Raw genomic sequence first — 11,526 nt, 5'->3', positions numbered from 1 at the left:
GTCGGGGGCCGGGGGAGGTCGGGGTGGGAGCCCGCTCCCTCCCGCCCGCTGCCTACGGGCCAACGGCGCATGCGCGGGGAGCCGCAGCGGAAGTGCGCTGAAGGTTTCCGCTTCCGGCGCGCGTTCTACTTCCGGGCCGTGGAGGGGGCGGTGCTGGGAGCGGTGCAGCGGGACTCCGCCGTCTCTCAGGTACCGCTGGGGGGGGAGGGGGTGGGAGCGGCACGTTCTGCCACCCCGAGGGCTGCGCAGCTTCGCTGCTACCCGCAGGCAGGGGCCGGGCCGCGCCGCCCAAGCTCGGCAGGTCGCAGGGGACGCGCTTGGCCCGGCCCGACCGCGCCTGGGGCGGCCCCGGTGCAGGGGAGCGCAGTCCTGAAGCGAAGTCGCTTCTGTCTCCTAGCGAGAACCCCCGCAGCGCAGCCCTGAGCGGCGTACGATGAGGCCGGTGCGCGCCCGCGGGATCCGCAGCACCCAGCCCTGAACCCGTCCCGCTGGCGAGCTGCCGGCGCCCGATATGGCAGCGGAGTCCGTAAGTACAGCGGTCACCGGAGCTCGGCCCCCAGCTCTGCGGGTGTCCTTGGCCCCCCCTCTCCACGTGCTCCCCCGCCGGACGTTCAAATTGAAGTACACATAAAGAATTTTCAATGACGTAATTGCTATTTAAAGATTAGCACGTTGGCTTTGTGCGCGTAGCAAACTGCAGTGATGAATTCTTAATGGACTTGGTGGTGAGCTAAGCAAAATAACGTGTTTGGATTCCAGGCGTTCGTTGTGGTATTTGCTGCTCAGTCCTGTGCAGTGTCCTGTCAGAAAGCCAATGGCGGAGCTTTAAAACTAAGGGAGGGAGAACAGTTAAACAGACGCAGCACTTCTTAGGAATCAGTTTAATTAGTAACCAGAGATCACGAAAACACTCTCTGTTTCTGAAAATGCTCGCTAAGACTGTTCTCATGGGCCCTCAGTTTGGGTAGACGTTGAGTAGACTTGATGTTTTATTGTTCAAGAAACATTCGCAGTTCTATCATCACTGCTTGCTTTTAAAGATCATAGAATTAAAGGTACCTCTTTTAAATGTGACTTCTGATTTCATTTTGCTTCTGGGCTGTCCACATGGCAATGTTTTCCTCCTTTCAGCATGTTTTTGTTTGTAGCTCAGTGTCTGTTCCTGAACACTTCCAGTTTTCAGTCCTGAAATAGTGCACTTGTGGTTAAAATGTCCCTAAGTAATTGGCTCACTGTCATTTATGTTCAACTAAAACAGTTTTATGGAATTAGAACCTTAGCTATTGGTAGATTCCCATATTCCTAATTAAAAGTCTCTCTAAACAAATAGAAAATCGGAGATCAGGTTATATGTGACAATTTCCAATTTAAGAGGTCATACAAAGGGCAGCTGACTGTAAATGCTAACTGTGTAATGTGGCTCCTTTTAGACGATCCCCATTTGGCAGAACAAGCCCCATGGCTCGGCACGCAGCGTTGTCAGGAGGATTGGATCCAACCTCCCTTTAAAACCCTGTCCCAGAGCGACCTTTGAGGTAAGCAGGCTCATAAAGGGTTTGGTGATTGTGGTTAGGAAGCAAAACAAGGCACGCTCATGAACTGCTGTACCGTAAACCAAATGTCTGTAGACTAGCATTTGCAGAACTTTCATGCAGCTGTGTAATTAACATTAAGATTTTTCTCTTTCTTTTATTGTAATTCCTACACTTGTAAGCAGTCATTGGTAAACGCTGAGGAAAGTACCTCCTGAAATAATGCCTATGCAGAGTTGGAGAGCTGGCAGCTAGGGGAGGCAGAAACATGTTGCTGAACCACTGCTTTGTGTTATGACCTGCAGCTGCTGCCCCTGTTTCCTGAACAGTAAGGGAGGTTAATGGCAGTGCTTGTGTAACTGTTTAAGCTCAAGGACGATGCTGGGACTTGTAATGGCAAAGTGTTACACGTGGCCTAGGCAGTGTGTTAAGCAGTATCAGATATCCCTTGGCTGCTTTGCTGTTTAGACTCAGGGCACGGTAACACTGATGCACCCAAGAACACAGATTGAAATCAACACAGGGGAGCACTACATTTCTGTATAGTAAACAATGTTGCTGTCACACATCTGGCAGATATGTTTGCTGGCCTGACCTAGAGGAGAAAGGCTCCGACAACCAGTATAGCAAATCCAGAGTGGCTTCAGGAAACAGGATCACCATTTCCTTCATATAATTTTCTTCTTTGTAGGTTCTACCTAATGTTTCAGAGCTCTATTTAAATGATGCCCCTCCTGTCCCCACCTTGGCAGACATTGGGTGGATAGCAGCAGACGATGAAGAAACGTACGCCAGAGTCAGGTTGGTTTCATCTTTGTGTCTGTCGATCCTTCTTTTTATAAACTGGTTTATTCTGAGTAGCACAGGCCAGGAATTGATCAAGTGCTCATGACCTCCAGTCACTTTGAGGTCTGATGTGTTGCCTGTTCAAAAACGTTCTTCCCAAGGGATAAGAAAAATAATTTGGACAAAGGATTCCTGGAGAAATTCCCACAGAGCACTAACAGCTTGTGTTATGCTGTATTTTACTCACAGAAAGATCTGAACTTAGAGCAACCACCAACTTGTGGTTTTTTTCAGCCTAGAATGTTGAAGGGTTACGTTGACAGGATCACTGAATGGTTAAGGTTGGAAAGGACCTCTGGAGGTCATCCCTTGCCTAGGCAGGGACACCTAGAGCTGGTTTCCTGGACTGTGTCCCACAGGGCTTCTGAAGATCTCCAAGAAGAGAGACTCCACAACTTCTGTGGGCAACCTATGCCAGTGCTCCATCACCTGCACATTGAAGTGCTTCCTGATGTTTAGATAGAACCTCTTGTATTCCAGGTTGTGCCCAGTGCCTCTTGTTCTGGCACTGTGCTCTCAAAGTTAGTCCCAGTTTTCCTGGGACTGATACACTTTACCCCCAGGAGTTTGGTACTGGGCAGTGGAACCTTTGTCCTACTTTTAACAGTAGTTATACTGTGAGAGATAAGATGAGAGGCAGAAGTTAATGGGTAAGTGACACTTGCTCTTGTGCATGCAGCGTGCTGCCCAGCATGGGGATACAGTGAGCAAGAGGGAAGTGATCTGAAACCATGTGAGCACACAGAGACTCCTGTTCATTTTGCCATGTCTTGTGCCATTTGATCATGATTTCTTTGACTTCCTGTTCCTTGCAATGCAGAGAGACAGCACATGCAGTGGTACAGCATATTGAAACAGCAAAGGTGTAGAGCATAGTCATTCAGAGGCTCAATTCATTGTGTTGAACTGTTTTGGTGTCCTGAGGGAAAGGCAGAGAGGTGCTGAATGTTGTGGAGGGGCTTGGACTTCATCAGTCCAAAGACTGACAGGTCTCTGTCTTGTAGAAGCGACACTCGCCCACTGAAACACAAATGGAAACCAAGTCCCTTCACGGTCATACAGCGAAATGCTTCAGTCCCCAACCTGAGGAAGCAGGAGGAGAAGCTGCTCGCCTTGAAGAAGCCTGGTTTACCAGCACTGAGCCGAACAACGGAGCTCCAGGATGAGCTGAGTCACCTTCGGAGTCAGATAGCTAAAATTGTAGCTGCAGAGTCAGGTAGGAACACAATGAGGTTGGTTTTTATTTTTATTTTTATTTTTTTTGTCAAATGAGAAGGGCTGAATTAGTGAAGCATGCTATTTCCTCCATAGGGAGCAGGCCTGCTTGTTACTGTTTCAGCAGGACTGTCACTCTTACTGGTGAGATGCCCACTCAGTGCTGGTTCTTCGTGTAGATGTCTGTGTTTGTTCTGGTAGAGGACTCTTGCTTCCTTTTCAGAAATACAGGTGTTGCTTTGCAGCTGCATTTGATCTGCAGGCTGTTTCATTTCAAGCACCTTGTTTCATGACAATTTATGATGTGTTCTTGCCAGTCCTGCACCAAGTTGGCCATGGGTGTGAGGGCCACGTCTTGAGTTGGGTAGGAGCGAGCCAACAGCACTTGTTTCTGTTGTCAACATAGTGCCATTTATGTAACAAATGAAGCACTTGGGGAAGAGCCTGGTTGATGTTTTTCTTTTTAGTTATTATTTCTTTTAGTAAACTTGTATGCAGATAAAATTCATGTTTTGGCCGTGAAACTGAGCTGTGAGTTCGTTCTTCCCTTCATGGCCTTCCTTGTGTGAGTATCCAGGTATATACAGCATACATGAGCTCTGGAAATGAGAAGATATTTGCTAGAATCCAAATCCAAAAAAAAAAAAACCTTGTAGTTACACAAGGTGTGCTGCTGCAGTGGCTGCTTGAGTGTGGAAGCTAGCAAGGCCAGAAGTACTTGGGTATCTATTTGTGGAGAGTACTTGGGTATCTATTTGTGGAGTAGTCAGAAAGTGGAACTGCTGGTCTCACAACTCGGAATGCATTGAAAAACGAACAGTTCTGCAAACTGCAGGAATATAATCTTTCTTGAAGGCAGTTTTTCTTAAAAGCTGCATCTCATGTATGCAAAATATTTTGGCCAGCGACCGAGGTATCAGCTGTGTTACCGCTGCTTTCCTGGGGAAAAGAAGGAGCTATTGTCTTTCCATTGCTTTAAAAGAAAACAAGATTGTACACCACTTGAAGCGGTGTCATGCAGCTGTTTGTGGTGGGGAATAGGGGCTGACGAAACCATCTTTACCCTGCATCCACAAGGAAACAATTCCCAGCTTGCTGCTCAGCACCGCGCGACGCAGCGTGCGCATGGGAGCGCGTCTCGTGATCGGCGGAATGCAGCGTGGCTGTGTGATTGCTGGAGCCCCCAGGGACTCAGTGCTCTGATGAGGAGTTATATTTAGTCCAGCTCTCCGTGAGGCTGAAAAACATTCGGATGTGAAGCTGAGTTGTGGTGTTTGATGTAGGTGGAGCGCTGGTTTCTGTACGGGAGGGAGGGAGCTACCCTGCCCTCAGCTCTGCAGGGAGTCACTGTAAGACAGGCTGTCACAGATGTGTGCTGCAGAGGGGCTGCGTGTGTCCTCTTCCCTCATCACTCTGAATCAGGGCAACAAAGAAATGGGAATTAAGAGCAGGGCAGATGCCTTGATATTCCCCTCCCCAGGTTCTCGGCTCTCTAGCTGTCCAACACGCAAGTTAGAGAAGCCCTTCTTCATTCAGTGGAAGCAATAATGAGGAAGATTAGAGATCTGGAGGGGAGAAAAATGGATTAATCATTCCGTACTTCTCTCTCCTCAACTCAGCAATGTGCCTGCTTACCAGATGGCATGTGAGAACTGTTCTCATTGACTTAATGTCTTCTGAGTCGATACGGGGAGCGATGGTTTAGGGCTTAACTGGAGCTCAGTAATCTGAACTACATAGGAGTCTTATTTTAGAAAGATTGATGTCAAAAAAGAAACGCTCTGCAATCTGCTTTGTTTTATACTGTTAGAGAAATCTCTCAACTGGCAGTTAATAACTATTGACAAGTGTACTGTTGAGGCCAAGGGTGTTAGTGCATTAAACTACAGGTTTTTTTTCCACTACAGACAGGTTATTTCAGTGAGAAGTACACTAAGCACATTTCTGGTTTCTTTTTCACCCCCCCGAATGTTTTACATTGGAAACATCTTAACTCATTTTCGTGTAATAACGCTTGGAACGCGAGCTGTTCTCACAATGGCAAAGAGCAAAAAGAGAAAAATGAAGACAATTCAGGCTTAACATTCCAACTCTGGCTCCACCTGTGACCCTGAGCAGGAGCTGATCTCTGCTCCTCCATTTCTTATCCATAAAGATGGAGAAAAGTAAACGTTCCCCGACGTCTGCAGGGGCTGGTGCAGTGATGCGTGAAACAGGAGGAGAGTGCATTGGGTGGAGTGGCAGATAAAAGGTGCTGGAGATGGTCCTGTGCTGCAGCATCACATTGTAAGAAGCAGAGTGGCCATGGGGGGAACATAAAGGCTGTGATTATTTTCTCTCTTTTATTCTTTACACAGCATAGGGGTGGATGACTGATGCCACCGGGTTTATATGCTGTTGTTCTGAGAAAACAAAACCAAAATAAAATATTAAGTGATACTATTTAATCTGTTCGCCTGTATTGCTTTCTCTTTCAGCTTCTGCTTCGTTCACCCCAGATGTGTTATCTCCAGGAAGTTCAAATGCATCTTCTCCTTTGCATTGTTTTGGACCCTCTTTCCAATCCACCACGTCCTTCGTCATTAGCGACATCACAGAGGAGGAGGCAGAACTGGAGAGCCCCGAGCTTCCGTCGGTCTCCATGCTTTGTTCTACAACATCTGAGTGCTGTAAATCGGAACCAAAGGATCCTGATGAGGAAGATTCTGTGTCTCTTTCCAAGGCCAGCAGTTTTGCAGACATGATGGGCATTCTTAAAGACATTCATAGGATGAAGCAGAGCAAAGACTTGTAAGTGCTGCTTGTACTCTGTTGATTTTATTTTCTCTTTCAACGTTTGTCATCCTTTTTTCTTCTTTTTTTTTTTTTTATCTGTTGTTGTTTGTCAGGTCACTGTAGACACCCGTATGGGAATTGCTAGGTCACAGCCTGAACCAGTGATTGAGCACCAGGTGAGAAGGCATGGCTAACCCAGGGAGCTCAGGTGCAAGCAGTGCTCCTGAGTGACTGGAAGAGGTAGACCCTGAGTCCTCCTTACCCTCCTTTAAGGGTTAGCAGCCAAGGGAACAACATCCCTCTTCAGAGATTGCGCTCTTCTTGAGATGTCACCAGTCTTTGGAAAGGGTGGGCCACCTTCCCTATTGCTTTCTAAGCTAAATCTGAGCTAATACCTTTATAAGTGTGCTCCTGTCCTAGTAGAAGGCGTTATCATCACCTTCCATTGCTCCACAACACTGGACGTGGTATTCACCTGCTGTATATTGTCTGAATCACGATTCAGAGAGGGGAAATATCTCCTTGTAGTTGTCGTGTTCCACCCATAAGGGCTGGGATGGGGTGACCAGGTTCATGAATCCCCCTGGTTGGATGAAGGTAAAACAATACTCAGAGGTCTGCACGCCATCAGCAGCAGCTCAGTCTGATGCAGATGGTTGAGGTGTTGGAGCTACCCATTGAGTATTGCTTTGATGTTCTTTCCCATGTGAGGGGATGTTCCCATGTGTGAGGGTTGAGGGGGTTCTTTAGGACCATCCCAGGAGTAAAATGGCTTCCATTATGTGACTGAATGGATTTGGGCACGTTGCTAAGCTGCAGTTTGAAACCTTAACAGTGTTGCCTCCTGTGTTAACGTGGAGGGCAGCTGCCCTGCGCTGCCCTACCTCTCCCTCCTGGAAGATGCATGGTTATGTCACACGTTCATCAGATGGGGTTCAGAAGGAGGGGTTGGCTTAATAACAGAAGAAGAGATTCCTGTTCTGGTTGTTTGCTGGACGGTTCCTGTGTATGCAAGATCTCGGGCATTCCCTCTTCTATTTTGTAGGTGTGACAGTAATGGTCTAGTTGTGCTTACTTGTCTCACATTGCACATTCCCACGGGGGGAGGGGGATGTTCATGACAGGTCCTCTTAAAACGTGGATTGTTCCTGTGTGGATTTTTCAGATCCTTGTCTCACTACATGAACTACAGAGAGACCCTTCTCCCTCAGTTCTGTTACCACTGGGCCGGTTCCTTCTCAGGCACGCAGGGGCAGGGGGCATGGTTTTACATTTACTGTCTGTGGGGAGGGGCAGCTCAGGTACCACTGAAGCAATCACACAGGGGCTCTTCCTTTTGAGCAAATCAAGTCTTAGGGTGTTCACCGGTGCAGCCCCTAAAATAATCACCCATAATATACTTCTCCATGCTCTCCTAGGATACAAGGAGGAGGAGAACTTCCTTGCTCTTCCATTCTCCTAGCGGCAGGCTTAGGTTTAACGTTGCTCCCCATAACTCCCATCCTCCTTCCGTGGTTTATTAATTCCACTGTTGCTTCTCCCAAGGTCGTGTTTAGCTCTGTTCTCCTTCCACCCGCTACCATCTTGGAACTGAAGTGCATTACAGCTTCAAAGAGCCCCACAGCACCCGGATCAGGGGCTGGTTCTGTCAGGATTAGCTCCTAACGACGTAGGGGAAGGCTGGTCGTGTTCTAAATACGTATTATGCATCAGTTGGAGACAAGCAGCTTTTTGCACACCTTCTAGCAAACGATTTACACTTGGGGTCTCAGTACACACAGTCTCCTCTTATTGGGCCATGGACCCCTGGAAAGCAGCATGCTGAGTTAAGGACCAGGTGTTCTGCTTGATTGTCAGTGGTTAATAAAACTCCAGCCACCCAGCATCCCCATGCCTCACCTTCTGATACCAAAATTCGATCTCTACCATCAGTGATACCTTCTGTATATGGTCTGTCTCAGTTTTATGAGCTGCACTTCTGGATTTGTGACAATGCCATGGCAAGCAGGGCACTGTTTGGGTAACCCTGTGTGGGACCACTACACCTTCTCCTGCCAGCTGTGCCAATTTAATGCCACGTCCCACCCATAACAGGAGGGAAGGGGTGGCCAGATTCACAAATACCCCATGTCAGATTAAGGTAAAACAATACTCTGAGGTTCACACGCAATCATCCCTTCCAATGAGATTCTGTATACTGCAGTTATCTCCAAAATATTGGCACTGTAACACTTACAGTCTGTCTTAAACTATCAGAATGTGGGGCTCGACTGTATGACCTTAAGGAACTGAAGCAAACCTCACTTCTAACCGAGGGAGCTCAGCCTTAACAGCTTTACACCTTCACGACTTCATGAGAGAGACATCTCTTAAAAAAAACAGAATAGGTCTTGAAATAACTTAATAATTTTACACTGCAGAAAATGGAGAAAGAATGAGAGTCAAGAAAAGGGATGGGGAAAAGATTGATCACCGCTGTGTGCTGAAGGTCTGTTTTGAGCAGTTCCAGCATTGGCCTTTAGCACTGGAGAAGGGGTGAGGGGCTGAGCACGCTTGTCTGGAGGGCCTAGTCTCAAACTGGCACATAGCAAGGATGACCACCAAGAAGACCGTGAAGATGATGATGAAGACGAACTGGGGCCCCTCCTGGGTGTCCTTCTATGCCTGCTTGGTTTGCAGGTGCGCTGTCCCAAGGTCCCAACCCCTTTGTAACAAGCAAGTTCACAATAACAAGTTATCAAAAATAAGTTTGCAGCCAAAGCTTTCTCATGGGGCAGCCTGTCCGTGACATGAGGCTGTCACTGTGAGAGGGCAGGGTACGTGCTCACTGATAGCAGCCATGGAGGCAGCCTTGAGCTGAGACCGAGCTCACCCCAGGAGGTCAGAAAGCAAAACACAGTCACTAAAACAGGAGTGAATGGGTCCAGGTACTCGAGGAAGAGGTGGGTTTTGGTTTCCTGTAAGCTTGTGGACGCTGGAAAAGTGAGCTGGTTGTTTCAGATTGGTGAAAGCAATGAGATGCTTTGGCAGCAGAGGAACTCGCACGCTGTAGCTGGGAGGAGTGAAATGCCCTCCTTCCAAAATACCTCTCGTCACTCATACTGAAATATGAATGATGTACCCACAGTATAGAAAAAATCATGAAAAATTGCTCCTAGGACTTCAAGCAGCACTTGTATATTTATACTGAGGGGACGTAGCTTGTTAATAACGAACTAATTTTCATTTCACTTACCTGCTATTAACACAGTTGAATCAAAATACTGAAGGCTTTGGATGCTGAGGTTTTCAGGTCACCCCCCTGATCCAACGCAGTGAGCTGTGGGTGATCAAAGCCACCACAGAACGCTGCAGAAAAATAATTCCAGGTGTGTGAGCAGGGCTGCCAGCCACCAGCATGGGCACTTCTCTTCAATAACGCAATGTGTGTTTGTGTTCCGTGTAGAAACCGAGCTTCTGTGAAGGAGGAGGACCCTGCTGCTCTTATAGCAGAAGTTCTGAGAAGAAAATTTGCCCTAAAGGAGGAAGATCTGGCTCTGAAGGAGAAATGATGGTGCCGTCGTTCAGCTCCGTAAGCAAAAGTGTTAAGCTCACAAAGTTTCCTCTACAGTAGCTGCCTTCCTAAGGATTGAACCTTTTGCCACTTTTATTTATTAGGAATTTTCTGCACTGGACACTTACTTAAGAAAGACCCTAAGGATTTGACATGTTTTCCACGTATTGTTATATTTAAGAAAAAAAAAAAAAAGAAAACCAAACTTTTTAAGGTGGAAGTTCTTTTCCTTCTGCATTTTGATGCTGGTGACTGGCTAAGGATCTTCTACAGAGTGCAGTGAGTGCTGCTGGCTGATATTCTTTCTGCCTACTCCAAGTCACATTAAAACTTCTTGTTGTTGTTGCAATAGAAGTCGTCACCATCTCCAGTGTACGCAGGGGTCACACGTCCTGTGCTTTCAGTTCTGAGCATGGTGCAGAGCTGCTGAGAATAAGCTGAGCAATGCTTCCCAGGCCTCCTGTGTCCAGCAGGCTGTGGGTTGGCAGTGGTGAAGGATTGTCTCCCTGATAACTTTGTCTAACCCCGTGGTAGAACGGAATTGAAGGAAGTGATGAAACCCCAGAGCCGTGTCCAAGGGCTGCTGGCTGGTTTTACTCTGCCCTGGGCGTTTCTTAGCTCGTCCCCACGATTGCATGACAGAACGGCCTTAATTTCTTGCCAGTAATTTAAGATTTCATTGATGGACCTTGTATCACACAGTGTGTTTTATTTGACACTTAGAAGGTGTTGCGCTGGAAATCTCTGTGAACTCTCTGCTGTGCCCTAGGATGCGCTGGGGGAGCACTGGGAAGACACTGGGGCACCTGAGAGCACCCTGAGGAGCCGTGGCAGTGCCCTGGGACGCAGTGGGTGGCTGTGGGAGGCCTGCAGGGCTCACTGGGAAGCCTCTGCAGCACGCTGGGGAGCTCTGGGAGCACTGAAGGGTTTCCTGGAGCACACTGGGTGGCTCTTGGAGGTCGCTGGGTTGCTCTGAGAAGCACCTGGCATGCTGGGGAGTTCTGGAAGTGGGGTGCAGGGTACCATGGGTGTCTTGGGAGTCCTTTAGGGCAGCTTGGGAGGTCTCTAGGGTTGCCCTAGAATGCCACAGGGAGCTCTGGGAATAGTCTGCAGTGGCCTGAAGTACAAAGGGGGGGCCTTGGAGTACACTGGGACGCACTGTAGTGCACCCTGGGGCACACTGAGGCTCAGGCATGGAGCTGTGTTCTGAGTGGTGACTTGAAGGCCTTTCTGCCTCCTGTTCTCAGCTTGACCAATGCTTTGCCATTAGAACGCAAGGCGGAGTGAGGAGTTGTTGGAGAACTGAGTACTCTTTTTCTTTCCATCACAGGGTGAAGGTAGTGATAATTTCTGCTTCAGTAATTTTCCAGGAAATAAAGTTAAACTGGGGCTGATCCATTGCCACAGCCCTTCAGTCTGTGGGGCTAGCACGAAAACAGCCACCAGCTTCTCCGAATCTCCGTGCTTTACATAGCAGGGTATGACTTTGGGCCATGAACGTGAGACCTTACGAAAGACAGGTTTGCACTTTCTTCATGAACAGTGAATCTTAAAGAACGCGACCATTGGAGGAGGCAGCTGGCCACGATGGTTGCATTCCTTCCC

The 11,526-nt window shown here is 48.0% G+C and overlaps 1 protein-coding gene across 4 annotated transcripts; it reads left to right on the top strand.

The window, feature by feature from the left end:
* Positions 35 to 11,388, top strand: MTFR1L (mitochondrial fission regulator 1 like). 4 transcript variants are annotated; one of them, XM_021375549.1, is made up of 8 exons: positions 36 to 189; positions 398 to 526; positions 1,431 to 1,535; positions 2,224 to 2,333; positions 3,383 to 3,594; positions 6,071 to 6,383; positions 9,814 to 9,939; positions 11,252 to 11,388. In XM_021375549.1, the coding sequence occupies exons 2-7, from the start codon at positions 512 to 514 to the stop codon at positions 9,917 to 9,919; spliced, it is 861 nt and encodes a 286-aa protein (XP_021231224.1). In that variant the 5' UTR covers positions 36 to 189; positions 398 to 511; the 3' UTR covers positions 9,920 to 9,939; positions 11,252 to 11,388. The 4 variants fall into 4 exon arrangements, with proteins under 4 accessions (XP_021231225.1, XP_021231224.1, XP_021231223.1 ...); XM_021375548.1 differs by lacking the exon at positions 11,252 to 11,388 and adding an exon at positions 10,026 to 10,126; XM_021375550.1 differs by lacking the exons at positions 9,814 to 9,939; positions 11,252 to 11,388 and adding an exon at positions 6,482 to 7,018 and having other exon boundaries at positions 35 to 189.

The sequence above is a fragment of the Numida meleagris genome, chromosome 22, assembly GCF_002078875.1.
Source record: "Numida meleagris isolate 19003 breed g44 Domestic line chromosome 22, NumMel1.0, whole genome shotgun sequence".
Taxonomy (NCBI): domain Eukaryota; kingdom Metazoa; phylum Chordata; class Aves; order Galliformes; family Numididae; genus Numida; species Numida meleagris.
Note: the sequence above shows the minus strand (reverse complement) of the source record. Positions and strands in the feature narration are given on the sequence as shown.